This window comes from Mirounga leonina, unplaced genomic scaffold (genome assembly GCF_011800145.1).
Source record: "Mirounga leonina isolate KUSES-001 unplaced genomic scaffold, KU_Mleo_1.0 Mir_115, whole genome shotgun sequence".
Lineage (NCBI taxonomy): Eukaryota > Metazoa > Chordata > Mammalia > Carnivora > Phocidae > Mirounga > Mirounga leonina.
In genome coordinates this window covers 27,927,894-27,944,759 of record NW_023270268.1, presented here as the reverse complement: position 1 = coordinate 27,944,759, position 16,866 = coordinate 27,927,894, and the positions used below count along the sequence as shown (strand labels likewise).

Sequence of the window (16,866 nt, the reverse complement as noted above, 5' to 3'; positions counted from 1 at the left end):
CCCCCTCCTGGAGTAACTCATCCTTCTTGCTGTTTTCTGAAGTCCTCATGCTGACCTGATCCCTTGGCTCCATGCTGCCTGTCAGCTAACTTATTCTTCCTCCTGTCTTAACAGGCATCCCTCCCATATCCTCATTGCTGTTCTTGAAAAGTCATGCAAATGCCCCTTTCCCATGCATAATTTCCCCTCTGCCCTGACAGGCACTGATGGTCTCAGCCTGTCGGATGCCCCCAGAGAGTTTATCACAATTGACTTCTTTAGGATAAGATCTCAGAGTTTGCCTTGAAACTGAGCCACAAGCACCTCTGTCTTAGTTTGCACTCTCTCGGAAATAGACCTTGAGACAAGGATTTGGATGCAAGTTACTTATTTGAGAGGTGGAGGAAACCTCAACAGAGGTGGGGACATGGGGAAGTCAACATAGGGTATGCTAACAAGCCAGTTACCACTGTAGGCAGCTGGAACTTAATTCTGCTGGGGGCGCCAGGGAGATAGTGTAGAGCATGCACAGACCCCAAGAGATAAGACAGCTGGGGTATTGATACACCATATCCTGTCATCCAGTGAGTGATTAAGGGCTGCTCCCCAGGTACATGAGTTTCCCAACACTTACAGCTAGGCAGGCAAAGCAGGCTCTGGAGGCCTGAGAAAGACTTAAGACTCAATAAAGCAAGTGAGATCGTTGGAAGTCAGCTGACTTGCCTGGAAGTGCTCAGGGCAAGGAAATGTGGATTAGGGCACCAACACTAAGAAAAGAGGGGTCTTTTAACACAATGACTTATCTTCTAGCCCCCAAAAGAGTCAGTGCTTGGAAATAGCCTTTGAAATGGAAGTCTCTGTATAATTCCAGATGATCCAATAAAAATGTCCAGATGTCAGAACATCCCTCTTGTTTTATCAGGTTTTAGAAAGAAAAAAAGTAAATAATATCCTTTTTGACCTTATGCATAGGTCCTGCCAGGTAGAGGAAATTGTGTTGGAAGAGTAAAAGTTGTATTACTTTATTACTTTTCCAAGAGTAGAGTCTATTTTAACCTGTGTATATGTGAAAATCCTTCTGCCCTGTATTTCTGCATATCATGTTAGAATGATTCTTAAGTGTCAACAGCTTAGCTGGAGCCTTCATAACCGTCACCATGTTGGGCAGACAGCTTGCGTTATTGAGCTATCATTGTTTTTATCACTGGGTCCAAATAGAGCTCAGCCAAATCTAAGCCTCCAGGCTGTGGCCAGTTCTATCTGGAAGCTATGTGGAGTTACATTTTTCAGAAATCTTTTCTTCGATTTCTTTTTTATTTGCCTTATTCTCCTCTCCTGCCAGCATTTATCCGATTTTAGAAAGTCTTCCTGTCACCTCAACTCCACAGGGAGCTTAGAATTCACCCTCCATCTCAGATTGATTGTGTAAAGGCTTAAAATGGTTCCTGCTGCTTAACACATGATGAATGTAATGGGCATTTGTTTGCAAACTCTAAACTCCAGTGCCTCCTTACTGGATTAAAGTTATAATTCTCTTTTCTTCCTTTTTTAAATTTTAATTGGTGTCTAGGTCTCTCACGACTTTGCAATCAACTTTAATGAAGACAACCCGGAATGTGCAGGTAAATCACACATAAAAGCAAGCTGAGGTCTCACAGCCCTTTCGTGGGTACCTTTCCCATTTTAGTCTCTCTGCTCCAAGGCAGCATCTCAGTTAGCCACGGTCATCTGTCCACAGCAGAGAAGTAGGCCTTCTGGATCCAAATAAACCATGCTACTCCAAAGGCAATGGAGAGCCATAATAACAGAGTGGAAAAATAGCTATAAAAGACAGAATGCAGAAGAGATCTTGAGCTTACAGCAAGAGTATTGATACCAATTCTGGATTTCTCTGGCCAAAAAAAACGTGGGGAAGAAATATACCCAATGGGCAGTGGTTAGCTACCCCTCTTTCTGCTTTCTAAATTTTCCTTATGTATTTATTTATCACAACTTCCTCTCTGTGAAGGAATAAGGAAGGGGGAGACGTGGAAAGCATTTGACACTTTCTGCATGCTAGCAAAGGTTATGACTTCAAACAAGTAGCTTTATGCTTTTGTGCCAGAAAGAGCCTTCTCAAAGGCTTTGGTCGGTGTTGCATTATTTCCAGCTAGAAATTCCTCAACATATTCCATCAAATAATGATGATGAAGCGATGTGCACATGACTCCTACAGGTGTCCCAGGGTGGTATATACTAGAGGAGACTTAGCAGGTGGTGTGAAAACTAGAGAAGCATTAAAGCTGACTTGCCTAGTGGCTGAGAGCACAGCCCTTAGATAGAGCCAGACAAGACCTGGGCGTGAATCTTGAGACTACAACTCACTTGCTGTGTGACCTGACACAGATCATTTAACCTCTCTGTGCCTCAGTTTCTTCACCTATAAAAGGGTATAACATCTATTTCGTTATGCTATGAGGATCTAATGAAATCATATGTGTAAAGGGGGACATTAGGGAAAAGTTTGTGTAAATGGTTGCTTTTGACTTGAGCTTTTAAAGAGAATGATTTCAGTGGGAGTGTAGGCAACACCAGGGATGTGGTATTTTCTTTTTTACCTTAAGGATATAAATGTGATGTTGATAAGGACTATTGGGGGCAACTAAATGCTTTATTTCTGTGTGTGTTTGATTACACCTGTATTTGAGGGGACTACTGAACTACTGATCTTTGCCAATTTCACCTTAGGAATTCAAGGAGTTGTGGAGGCCTATCAGAGCTGTCTTCCTAAGCTCCAGCTTTACGGTCCTACCAACATCGCCCCCATCATTCAGAAGGTCGCCAAGTCAGCATCAGAGGAGACTAACACCAAGGAGGCATCGGTAAGGAGAGGCTGGTCCTCCTGCTAATGGGCGTTTACCTGGATATTGGCCTTAGCACCCATCCCACTCTGACAATAAATCCAAACATTTCTACCTGTGTGAGTTTGGACAAATGCCTTAACCTTCCCCTATCCTCAGTCTCCTCAACTGAAAAATGGAGATAATCATACCCAACTCTGCTGGGTTATTGTGAGGCTTAGCGAGGCCACATCTCAAATTCTGCAACATTACCTGAACGCAGGAGACACTCAACAATGGAAGCTACTATAGTCACCAGAGTATGGGTCATACCCACCTCATGTTCTTGGGGAAGAAAAAACTATCCAAAAGTAAGCTTCCTTTCCAATGTACCCATACTACAGATGAAAGCAAAGCAAAACAGAAGTAAAACAATGGATGAATCTGTCTCCTGGTGGTCAAATGCGACAACACAAAACATCATGGCAAAGATTTGTTTCACATTCTGTTCGTGGTTTTCTTTTTTTTTTTTTTTTTTTAAGATTCTATTTATTCATTTGAGACACAGAGATACAGAGAGAGAGAGCATGAGCAGGGAGAGAGGCAGAGGAAGAAGGAGAAGCAGGCTCCCTGCTGAGCCAGGAGCCCGATGTGGGGCTCAATCCCAGGACCCTGGAATCATGACCTGAGCCGAAGGCAGACGCTTAACCATCTGAGCCACCCAGGCGCCCCTGTTCATGGTTTTCTTAAGAAAAATGCAAACCAAGCAAAAAGACAAAACAGAGTTTGGTGGGTTTTTTTTCCCCTAAAATTTTAGAGTTAAATATATTACCATAATAACTTTTCTATATATCATTTTTAATGATATCAATATATTCCTTTTCTAGCCTTCTTAATTTTTTTTCAGATTTAGTAGAATATTACCGATGTCTGAAATTTTCTCTAATTTTATCCTGGGTTCCAAGATACTGAACTTGCATGAAGAAGATTATATACTTCTCCCTCATCTGCTGACATGAACTCATCCAAGCTATTTGCACTGTACCCAGGTTTTCAGCCGTCCTCATATTAGAATGGATGGAGGACCATGCTCATATCTGATGTCAAACTCTTGTGTACTGGGGCACATTCCCTCTCAATTATCCAAGGACATTGACCCAGCAGTTATGTTCCCCTTCTCTCCTTATCATCTGTTTCCCCTTTCTACTGAAGACTCATTCCCATTAGCAAATAAAACAGGCTATAATACCTATGAATTAAAATCTCTCCTTTGATACTACTTAACCCTTTAGCTACTGTCCCTTACTTTACTGTCCTTCAAAGCACAAGGAGAGTCTCCCTCACTGTCTCCATCCACCCATACCAGTCAGACTTTCCTCCCCAACATTTGTCTGAAAATTATACTTCTCAGAGTCAATGACACCTCCAACTTGCCAAACGCACGAGGCCATGGAGCAAATTTGAATCCTCACAGATGCAAGATTTAGAAATAAGGGTTGAACAGGATCAGTATTTCATTTTACGGGGTTTTTTTGTTTTTTTTTTTTTACTTTTTTTCATCACCAGAACTTCAAATTCAAACTCTTCAAATGATAACTTGGCTCAGAAACCCAACATATAAAGTATATTTTAAGGAAATAGACTGTCCTTGCTAAATCTGGACTAAGGGGTGGGGTTAGGTGGGTCTGCTCTGAAAGGGCAGGTCAAGAATTGGTGGAGGAAGCATCTAATCCACACAGCCCCAAATAATTTACCCTATAGGCCAGAAACACTGATGTTTTGCCCCAGAGATTTTCCCTGTTCTTTGAACAGTGCATGGTCCAGGGCCCCTTGCTATTACTGATTGCCAAGGATCCTAACCTTGAACCTCTTTGGCAGGTTGTGCGGGGAGTCTATGGCTGTCAGATTTTCTTCTCGATTTTTGTGGAACTCTTGTACAAATTAAAAACAAACAAAAAAAATCCCCTCCTTATCTAAACAGGACCTCAAGTTCATTCAAAGATGGTACTATTTCATCTGTGAGCATTTTCTAGCCTGACTTTAGAGGCAACTACTACTGATCGCTTTATTGGAAATTTCCATCAGGATTTCAGTCCAGCAGTCTGCAGCATATTACCTTTAGCTAGATTGAACCTTGAAGGAGCAGATTCTAGAATCCTGACAATCTCTTCAGATCAGTGGTTTTGGACCTTTTTTGTTCCATGAACACCATTAACAGCTGGTGAAGCCCATGGACCCCTTCTCAGAAATGCTTTTAAATGCACAAAATAAAATATATATTATAAATAAATCACATATATTGAAATGCATTCAGCAAAATATTTTTAAATGTGGCTAAGAAGCAAGATAAATATAGCAATAAAATGCTGCTTTTATTAATATTAAAGTATGAGAACCAGTAACTAGTCTAATAATTCTGTCATTTCTAAGTAGTGTTGATATAAATGGTATAGTAAGATATTTACAGTCACTGTAATATAATAGGAAAATATTCTGTGATTTCTATTGGTGACTAAGTCACAAGCACAGTTAAAACTAATTTTATTTGTTGATTATAATTGAAAAAAATTATAAATTTTAGTTAAAGGTTAGTGAAACTAAAATATAATTTACCCCAAGTTCACAGACTGTCTGAAATCTTTCAGTAGTCCACCGGCCCAGTTCAAGAATCCATGCTCTAGGGGCTCCTGGCTGGCTCAGTTGGTAGAGCGTGTACCTCTTGATCTTGGGGTTGTAAATTTGAGCCCTCTGTTGGGTGTAGAGATTACTTAAAAATAAAATCTTTAAAAAATAAAATAAAATCCCTGCTCTAGATGAAAAGTCAACAAACTGCATTCTATAGCGTGTTTATCAATGGCTTGTAGGCTAAGAGTGGCTTTTACATTAAATTGTTGAAAAAAAAATCCAAAGAAGGATAATAATTTCATGGCACATGGAAGTTATATGACATTCAAACTTCAGTGTCCATCAGTAAAGTTTTACCAGAACACAGCCATGCCTGTTCCCATTAAGTAATGAATATAGCTATTCTCTCACTACACTAGCAGGGTTAGGTTGTTGGACAGAGATCACTATGGCCCTCAAAGCCTAAAATATTGATTATTGTCCCTTTACAGAAAATATTCTCCCAACCGTGTCTCTAGACCATTCCAACTCTAAAGTTTCTTGATGTGGTAGTGTGGCTATCAGGTGTTTTGTTCCTGGAGGTATTGAGCAGGTAGGAGCGATCCACCCTCTTGGACCACAAAGATCAAATCAAATGGGAGTTGGGAGAGGTAGAGAAAGGAGGAAGAGGACACAGAAGTGTGACTCACACAAGGGCCCATCTGCTCTTGAGTCAGAAGTGGTCTCCCTCTAGGTGTGGCATCCACCTGGCCTTCCAAAGTGTACCCTGGGAAGGGTGATATATGATTCTGGTGTATTCCACACTCCTTCCCCCTATCCCCAACAACCAAGCTGCCTCCTTCTGCCCCTTCTCTGCACCTCCCTAGCTGCACCATCAGGTCATCCTACTGAAACCTTCCTCCAAACTCCCAGGCCACCTTTTTTGTGACTGTATATGACTCAAAGAGCATGGATATGGATGAAAATGTACAACTTGAATGAATTTGAAAATTGGTTGGTTAGCTAGAACTAGGGATGGGTAGTTAGTGGACATGGAACAGAATTAGTCTTTACATTAAACTATATAGAAAGCATTTAAAACGTATGGCTGTCTTCATCATAGTGTGAATTTCTGTTCCCTCCAGTTGCACTTCTGACATGTTACTTTGTTTAAAATATTTTTTCTGACTTACAGAGAGAAGCGGGAACCTTTAACACTAACAGCCTGTGTGCAACCTTTTAAGCATGATTCTCAAAACCAGATGTTTTCAGAATGTGGCTAGGCTATCCAGCCTTTCTTCTTTGAAATATGGCAACTTAAAATGGCTTACTAATCCCACATTTACCCCCTGCAGATGTTGGGCATATTGCAAAAATTACATTAGATTGGCATGAATTGGCATCCCAGTGGCCTGCTTCCCTCCCATCTCACAGTAGATGCTCACAACTTCTGATGGCCTTCCTTCTCCAGACCCCATAGCAGGTCCTGAGCCCTCCCTATGCTGATGGAGACAGAATGTCTTCTCCAGTTTCACTCTCAGATGAGCCCCTCCAGCCTATCAAGGTGGAAAAAGGCCAACCAGGCTGCAGGCAAGGAGCTGGGACTTGGAGCAAGAAGCCACAGGAGCTCAGCACCACAAGCACACTCAAACTAGACCAGACTATGGTGTATGGCCTTTGGGGCAAGAGGCAGCAACCCACACCCTCTGCTAGCAAGGCTTTAGACTAGTGCTGTCCACTAGAAATATAATGGAGTTGTATATGCGATTTTAAATTCTCTAGTAGCCACGTGTTTAAAAGTTAAAAGAATCAAGGGAATTCATTTTTTTAAATTTTATTTTATTATGTTATGTTAGTCACCATACAATACATCATTAGTTTTTGATGTGGTGATCCACGCTTCATTGTTTTCGTATAACACCCAATGCTCCATGCAGTACGTGCCCTCCTTAATACCCATCACCGGGCTAATCCATCCCCTCACCCCCTCCCCTCTAGAACCCTCAGTTTGTTTCTCAGAGTCCATAGTCTCTCATGGTTCGTCTCCCCCTCCGATTTCCCCCCCTTCATTTTTCCCTTCCTTCTCCTAATGTCCTCCATGCTATTCCTTATGTTCCACAAGTAAGTGAAACCATATGATAATTGACTTTCTCTGCTTGACTTATTTCACTTAGCATAATCTCCTCCAGTCCCATCCATGTTGATGTAAAAGTTGGGTATTCATCCTTTCTGATGGCTGAGTAATATTCCATTGTATATATGGACCACATCTTCTTTATCTATTCATCTGTTGAAGGGCGTCTCAGCTCTTTCCACAGTTTGGCTATTGCGGACATTGCTGCTATGAACATTGGGGTGCATATGGCCCTTCTTTTCACTACATCTGTGTCTTTGGGGTAAATACCCAGTAGTGCAATTGCTGGGTCATAGGGTAGCTCTATTTTTAATTTTTTGAGGCACCTCCACACTGTTTTCCAAAGTGGCTATACCAACTTGCATTCCCACCAACAGTGTAAGACGGAATTAATTTTAATCATATATTTTGTCTAACCCAATATAACCAACATATTCTCATCTTAATAAGTCTTCCATATAAAAAATTATTAATAAAATACTTTAAATTCTTTCTTTTGTACTCAGTCTTCAAAATCCGTGTGTATTTTATAATATATCATCTTAATTTGGATACTAAATTATCACCGCAAATACTTGATCTTTTTAGGTTTTCTATATTAATAGCTGAGAAACTAGAGTCACATGCCTGAGTTGTTCCAAATGTATTTAAAAGGTTTTCCAATAACTGAATCAAGTCTTCATTTTGAAGGTTAAATTTGAATTCATTAAAATGAAATAAAATTCGAATTTCAGTGCCTCTGTTACTCTAGCCACATATCAAGGGCTCAGTAGGCACATGGAGCTAGTGGCTATTGTATTGGGCAGTGTAGCTGTGGACTCTGCAAATTCCCCGAGCTGAAGAGGTCTGGTCCCACTCCTCAGGAGATGAAGATGGTGTAGACCCGGAGGAGGTAAGTTTTCCCAGGAACTCAGAGAGTGGAGGCTTTGAGGCCAGCCTGTCCTGACTCCCCTCCACTGCTCTGTCCCCCACACTGTGCCCTGTAACTGTCACTAAGGTGATTCTTAGAATTAACCCACAATTACTCTGCCTGCATTGAAGCTCCATTCATCATAGCCTTAAGTCTTTAGGGCTGCCAACACAGGACTTATTAAAGTCTGTCGGCATGGTCGCTGTGGTCAGTACGCACGGAAGCCACCCGGGTGCATAACAGGTATTGTCCTTGTCTCCCCCACCTCCCTGTCCCCATGCTCACCTGGCCTCCGGTCAACCCCAGCAATACTTCATCCTGCTGATTCTCACTGATGGTGTCATCACAGACATGGCCGACACCCGGGAGGCCATTGTGCACGCCTCCCACCTGCCCATGTCGGTCATCATCGTCGGGGTGGGCAACGCGGACTTCAGTGACATGCAGATGCTGGATGGAGACGACGGCATTCTGAGGTCACCCAAGGGAGAGCCTGTCCTTCGAGACATCGTCCAGTTCGTGCCCTTCAGGAACTTCAAACACGTACGCATATCTCTGGGGCTTCCCATGGGAGAGCAGAACCAAAGCAAGCTCACTCCCACAGTTTCCTACCAGTGTTTGGGGTAAAGCAAGTGGTTCTTAAACAAGCTATCTCTGCCCAGGCCAGGCTGTCTCACACCCAGGATATGTAGAGCTTCACTCTCTGGAGAAAGACGTGTAAGTCAAGTAATAGCCGAGGAGTCATGCAAACTGTGGCAGCCAGCATTTCACTGGTGCTTGCCCTCATCCATGTAATTTAGGCTCTCTAGTGCATGCAGGGCTCCATGTACAGTTGGGCGGGTTGCTCTCTGCCTAAGGGTGCCTGGCTGAAGTAGCGAAGAGAAGCTGAAAGTCAGCGTGGGTTCTCTTTGTCAAGCCATGTACCCTGGGAGAAGCCTGTGTTTGCCTTGGGAAAGTATATTTTTGAAATCATAGTAACCTAAATCCTCTGTAAATATACAGTAGGCAGCATCAAAGATTTATTTAACTCATTAATGAGGGAACCAGAAAGACGACAAAGCTAGTTCAAAGGAGGGTATAAAATAGTTGATTATGGTCAGGGAGCGGGGGGGAATACTGGAATAAGTTTCCTAAGGCAGATTCAAACTGGCTAATGACCAAAAGGGTTAAAAAATCATCATCATCATCTTTAGATTACCTTGTCTACCGGGCAGAAATCTTATCACTTTTCTGCAAGTTAACATTTAGCTTTACAGTCTTGGATTCCCATCAATAACAAATAGTAGGTCAAGCAGTGTCACAGTCCCCAGATGACCCTGAAGCATCCCCAAATTTGGGATAATTATCAACTCCACAAAAGAAGAGGTACCTTTATTTTATTTTCTTTTTTAAAGATTTTATTTATTTATTTGAGGAGAGCGTGAGAGAGCACAAGCAGGGAGGAGGGGCAGAGGGAGAGGAAGAAGCAGGCTCCCCACTGAGCAGGGAGCCCGACTTGGGGGCTTGATCTCAGGACCCGGGATCATGACCTAAGCTGACCTAAGCTTAACCAACTGAGCCACCCAAGTGCCCTGAAAAGGAACTTTTAAAATTTACACAAAACCCTGCACCCTTAGGGCTGCAGTGGGCGAGGGTGACACCCTCTCTGATTCTCACAAAGGCTCCCTCTGTGCTCGGTAGTGGCCCTGAAGAAGACTTCGGAGCCTCCTCCAGCTGTATCTGGGAGTCACATAGGGCGTCACAGACAGTCCTCTGTGTTCTTTTGTTCTATGCCCCTCGTGGCAGCCACTCCAGGGCAGAGCATCCCTGACCCCTGCTATCCCTCTGCTCTGCATGAGGTGCCAGCGAGCCTGCTCCCAGGGCTGGTAACTGAACTGGAGCTGCCCTGGCAGGAGGGAATCTCCAGAACCCTCAGTGCCCTGAAGAGACCCTGCAGTCCCCTGGGAAATGACAGGAGTCCCCTCCTTTCCATGCTCCAGAGACCCTGCTGTCACTTGGACCATTAATGCGGTGAAGGCCATGTCCCTACACCTCCAGGATCCCTGCTGCAAATGTCCTTCACTTCCTCTCCAGCCCCCTCCGTGCTCAGGCCTGAAGTCAGTTATTTAGGGTCAGGGTGAGGAAGGGACAGGCACTGAGCCATCCACTCTGAGCTTTCCCTGACATTTTCTGGAAAAGCCTTTCTCCTCAAGCCAAAAGCCCTCATTCAAATGAATCCCTTTCGCTCTCCTAGCCATTTTATCAGATCTGTCCAGAAATCCCTGAATTCCAATTTGGGCTCAGGCCGGGACCCCAGCTACGCTGGGTAAGGCAAGTATAGGAGCAGAACAATGGCTGGATCATTGCCAATTATCGACAAGTCCCAGCGCCAGAGTCAGAGCCTTTGGCATATGCTTTTTGTAAATTGTTGTTTGCCACCTTCTTGGGACATGCTTTAAAGCAAACATTCAGATAAATAATGAGCCCAGCAGCCTCCAGTGAACCCTACATCTCTTGGCCTGCCAGGACCACTTAGCGAGATCCCTGAACACTCCAGGGCTCCCTGAGCAATAAGGTATTGCTCATAATGGTACTGCCACACAATTGCAATTCTCCTTTTAGGGAGGACTGTGTGTGATGAGCATCATTAGAGGAGTCTAAAATCAATCCCTGCCTACAGTGTTGAATGCAAAGGGAGTTCCAAGTAACACCCAAGCCCCCAGCAAGCACAGGGGCAAAAGCGTGGGTGAGGGGCTGGCTGTGCAACCACAGCTCCCCTTCAGTTTTGCCTGGGGGTAGGTGGGGGAGTGTTTCCAAATGAAACCACTTGCTAAATAAAAGAGGCTCACCAAGCCCTCAGATCGTCTGCACGTAGGAGTGGTATCCGCTATGTGGAGGGATGTCCTAGAAGAGGTGAAATTTGCTGCAATCGTGTTCATCACGACTGAAGTGATATGAAGTGACTTACTTGCATAATGCCCAAGGTGGGGAAAGGGGGTTGTTCTTCCAGATTTTCATGTCCTGCCCCATTTTGTCAGCCGGACAGAAGTAGCCACATCACTGACCACCACCCATTACTTTGCATGAGTGAAGTGGGGTCAAAGAGCTCACTCCCTAGGAGATTCATGCACTTCCCCAAACCACCGTCTTTCTGTCCCTGCATGCACGCACACGTGCAAACGCACACACACACACACACAGCCGCAGAGCCATGCACGTTACAGCCTCTCCCCCAAGCTCCTCCTGTTCCTCAAACACTCATGGAGCGCCTGTTGTGGGTGCAGCATGAGCTCGCCTGGGGCCGCGGTGAGATGATAAAGCCATGGGTCCAGTCCCCAAGGAACATACTGGAGAATTACATGGTTGGGACATAGGTGTCAGCAGAAACCTCCTGTGCTAAGCAACCTATGGGTGGTGAAAAGGGGCTCAAATGTTGCTACAGGACTTGAGAGCAGAGAGGAGCAGCCGTGAGGGAAGCCTGGCAGCTTGCGCTGGTAAGAGGAAGGACAGACCGTTGGTGCGCAGGGAGTTGAGGGGGCCTCAGCAACAAGGGAAGTGCCCTGCCCAGGGCAAGGGAGTGGGGCCCTGCTCGCAGGTGTCTTCTACACAGTCTCCAGCTGCTCTGTGGGTGACGAAAACAGCACCGGGAGCATATCACGCCGCTTATCTTCACGGACTTCAGCTTAGAGTTTGAAAACCATATCATTATCCAAACTTATCTATTCTGAATTCAATACACAGTAAAGAAAATGGAAGGTGAGCTAACATCCTTTCATATAAGCCAGTAACCCATGAATTGCCTCCCTTTGCGTGATAACGCACAGCTTTGAAGTGGACAGGGCACAGACTCTGAGCTGTGTAGCTCCCCGCAAGTTATTTAACCTTTCTGTGCCACAGACTTTCATCTGTGAAATAAGGCAAATGACAGACACATTAGAAGAGTAAAGGTGGTGCCTACATAAAGCTTAGCACGGCACCTGGTCGTCGCAGGTGGTTAATAAATACCACTGCTGCTACCAGCTGCTTTCCCATTTCTGGCCTTTTCCCAACCAGATAATGCCCCCAAGTCCTAATTGCTCACCAGAGCCACCAGCCCAGATACGCAAAGGAGTGGGAGAGTCGTTTAGAAGCTGTCTAGATACAGTGACAAATAGCTACGTGGGGCTATTTAAATTTAAATTAACTAAAATGAAATTTAAAATTCAGTTTTTCAGTCACACCAGCCACCTCTCAAGGGCTCGATAATCGTGTGTGTCTAGTGACTACCGCACTGGACAGGGCAGATTCAGAGTATTTCCACCACTGGACCAAGTTCTATTTGACAGCACTATTGAGGGATAGCATGGCTTCACATAACAGCAGATCCATCTCACAGTGGATTGCACAAGTGATTCTTAGCCGAGGACAACTTTGGCAACATCTGGAGACATTTATGATGGTGACAGCCTTGGGGTGCCATTTGCATGTAGTGCGTAGAGGCCAAGAGTGCTGCTAAACGTCCTACAATGCTCAAGACAGTTCCCCACCCAAAGAATTATCTGGCCCAAAATGGCAATATTGCCCAAACTGAGAAACCCTAGATTGTATAAAGACAAATACGTTGTTCTTAGGTAACTAGATGCTAGGGACTGGTGGCTGCCCACATCTTTTTTTCAGTGATTTGATAGTATCAGGGCAAGCACTTGGTGATTCCCCTTGCTGTGTGCTCATGATGATAAAACAGTTGCCATAGCTCCAGGAATTACATGCTAGTTCAAGGAAAAAAGGAAGAGGAAAGGAAAACAGAACCAACCATGTCTCTCCCCTCTAACCAAGAAAGAAAAGCTTTCCAAGAAACATCCTCATGTCTTAAAGGATGAAATTGGGTCATATTGGGGCGCCTGGCTGGCTCTGTCAGTGGAGCGAGCGACTCTTGATCTCAGAGTCATGAGTTCAAGCCCCACGTTGGGCATGTGGCCTTCTTAAAATAAAAATTAAAAAAAGAAAGAAAGAAAGAAATTGGTCATATGGCCATCCCTGGGTGCAAGGGAGGCTGGGAAATTAAGTGTTTGGCTTTCTAGCCTTTATATGAGATGCTGCCAGAGAGAAAATGGTAGGAATGGCTTTCATAGCTACCCTAGTGTACGTGTGGACCATGCTCTAATCCACAACCCTGAGCAGACATTTATAAACTAAAAGAGCATTCGTGGATGCCAAGTGCCCAACATGCTGGGACATCTTTGAAATGTGAGGGGTTACTTTTGAAAAACCCCTCACCGTGTTTTCAGATTGTTTTTAAGATTAGTGTCTCTCTTTTGAGCCTCCTAAAAACTGAGATAAAACCAAACCCTGTTCTTTGCTATTTCATCTCTGAGAACACTGGGGCTTAGCCAAGTCGAATGGCTGAGTGGCAAGCCACATGAGGAAGGAAAGAGCAAGAAACCAGGTCATTCGGCATTTAGTCTAGCCCTTTCTTTACTTTGCTGAGGAATCTCAAACACTCGTTAACTGGTCCCTCGGCTTCAAGTTTTCGGCTTCAATAATAGTTAATAATGAGGCTCAGGCAATTTTACTTGCCCAGGGATTGGAAAGTTAGTACCGAATGCCAGAGCCAGAAGACAGATCCAGCTCTGCATGACTCCAGAGTCATGCAGAATACCAACCTCCACCTTCCTCTGCCCCAAATCAGACAGTGGGATCATAATGCTGATAGAATAAAGGCTACATTAATCAGTGGTATTCAAGACCCTCCATTGCCTGGCCGCAAGCTTATTTTCCAACTGAATACCCCCACAATCCTAAATCCGCAACACACACACACACATACACTTTCTTTAGCCCCATCAGATGACTCACTGTACCTAAAATGATCAAATGTCATTCCCCCTCTCTACATTTTAAAACATGCCCAACTTAAACACCACCTCCCCTTGGAAGCCTGCTGTGATTTCCTCTAAGATGACTTAGTCTTTTCATTTTCTGTACTCTGGTCCCAGGGTGCTTGTGACTCTAGAGCAGTGCTTCTCAAATTTCAGTATGCATAGGAATCACCCTAGCACATCGTGTTAAAATGCAGATTATGATTTAGTAGCTCTGGGATGCTTCTAGCCTTCCATATTTCTATTAAGCTCCCATGTGATGTGATGCTGCTGGTCTGTAGCATGTAGCAGTGTTCATGTGGGCCACACCAGTCTCCCCTCTCATGATTATAACTCCCTTAATGGCAAGAAACACAAACCCATAAACCCTAGCACAGTGCCTGGAATTGAATGCAAATTGGGAACAAAACAAAGAAAATTCATTCTGCCCTCCAACTTTCACCCATCTTCAGATGTGAATAGTTTTATATTTTGAGACAAGCATGGGAAAATATCATTAGGAAATAAAAGGTTCATTTTCCAAGAATCTGACAACTCTTGGTTGGAGTAGATGCTCAACAAATATCGGATGAATGAATGAATGAAGGAAGGAAGGAAGGAGAGAAAGGGAGACTAGCTGCTCAGAGCAAGATGCAGTCTTTTAGGCTGATTCTGGATCAGATTCCTTTGGCCAGGTGCCAAAATCACGGTGATTTCTTCTTCCCTCCAGGCATCTCCAGCTGCCCTGGCAAAGAGCGTGTTGGCTGAAGTCCCAAATCAAGTCGTGGACTATTACAATGGCAAAGGGATTAAACCAAAATGTTCATCGGAAATGTATGAGTCTTCCAGGACACTAGCACCATGAACTCCACATACTTTTACAGAGTTCTGAAATACTATTCCTGCTAATATTTAATACTTCTACTACTCCTGTACTTAAAAAAAAACACACACACACACTTACACATTTAAAAAATAGCACGTTTTGGTGATTTTTAACTGACGATTTTTTTTGCATGTGTAGCCCTGAGGCCTGGATCTGTTCAGCTCTTGTATTGTTAAAGACTTTTTACAAAGAAACATGAATAATTATAACTTACTCTTTACATTACAGCATGTCGCCTTGAAATAAAATGTTATCTGTATCTGTTTTTTATACAGGTTTGTTGAAATTTTGCTAAATTTCTTATTATCTTTACACTGTAAAGCATTTTGACACATCTATTGAACGTTGACAGCCAAAACATAATTTGGTTTTATCTGCTACAGGATGAGAGACTTTTCAAAATGGCAGATGCATGGACTGTATTTTGCATGTTTAAAATAAAAAAAAAAAAAACACTGTTTTTGCAACTGTTATCTATAATCCCTCCCTGCTAAGAATGGTCTCTTTATTGAAGAAGAGGTTTACCCACCTAGACATAGTCTTCTAGAAGTGGGTCTGGAGCACTTAGCCCAGCACCCCTCAGACTTTACTGTGCACACAAATTACCTGGAGATCTTGTTACAAGTCAGACTGTGGTGCAACAGGTGTGCGTGGGCCTGAGATTCTGCATCTCTAACAAGGTCCCAGGTGATGCCATTGCAGTCCACACTTAAGAGTACTGAGGTTCTAGACTCTGGGGTGTCGTCCCAGAGACCATCTGACACAGGGAAGCACCTAGTCTGCTTGAGAAGGGCACTTTTCCCCTGCTAGTAGCCCAAAAGTCCCGCCTGTCTCCGAGGTGGGAATAAAAAGTAGTGAGACTGATTCCAGAAGCTGCATACCCCACATCAGTCTCACTGCTTTATAGTCACACCTCTTCCTTAAACAGACTAGGGAGTATTCCTCCTCACCAGCCTCCACCCTCTCAAAGGAGGCATCCCACAACCTCAATGGGAATGGTTCCATTTTTATGTCGACCCCTTGGAAGGACCTCAAAGAGTCTTTGGTGGCACCACAACCACAGAAACTCGTCCATGGCAAATGGCCATGCGGTATGGCTCCCCAGAAACCTGGCCCGCCAAGTTGATCTTTAAGCTTAGTGTGGGGCGTCTTGTTGCCTCTTTTTATCACTCCTGAGAACAAAGTCTATCAGCAGAAATGCCTAGGATCATTGTTTTGCGTGGAAGTGTTTTGTTTTGATATGAACTGGCCAGTCTTGAACCAGAAGAATGAATGTTTCCCTTGTGTAATGTTCTCACAGAGAAATGGACAAGTGTTTTGCAGGTATAAAAGGCACAAGGAGGAATTTATTTTTGGTGAGAGAGATAGGGAGTAAATCACAAGGCAAAATAGATCTGTTTGTTGTTTGTTGCGGGAGGAAGTATTAATAAGCAAAGCAAATGCCTTGTATGATTTCCGGTGTTATAGATCCTAACCTTGCAAATACATGTCAGCCAAATGCACAACATTTTGGGAATGATGGTAAAAAAAAAAGTGTATGACTGAAAAAAAAATCATAAATATTTCAACTGTATTGTTTTATGAATAAATTGGGTACTTACAGAATTTTTTCTGAGAGTTATAGTCTTGTTTCTCTTTTCAAGGCAATTCGCTAACAGTGATTTATTTCATGTAGACGACATGCCCTCAGATTAGGACTAGCTCTTTCACAGTCCCAC

The 16,866-nt window shown here is 43.7% G+C and overlaps 1 protein-coding gene across 1 annotated transcript in view; it reads left to right on the top strand.

Moving 5' to 3' along the window:
- LOC118003622 (copine-4) overlaps positions 1-15,540 on the top strand; it is a 51,714-nt gene extending 36,174 nt beyond the window's left edge. Inside the window, exons 6-9 of the mRNA XM_034994684.1 lie at positions 1,550-1,601; positions 2,707-2,840; positions 8,753-8,989; positions 14,993-15,540. Of these exons, the coding sequence (XP_034850575.1) occupies positions 1,550-1,601; positions 2,707-2,840; positions 8,753-8,989; positions 14,993-15,127 (558 nt within the window). The 3' untranslated portion in view covers positions 15,128-15,540. The remainder of the gene's footprint in view (positions 1-1,549; positions 1,602-2,706; positions 2,841-8,752; positions 8,990-14,992) is intronic.
- Positions 15,541-16,866: the final 1,326 nt, after the last annotated feature.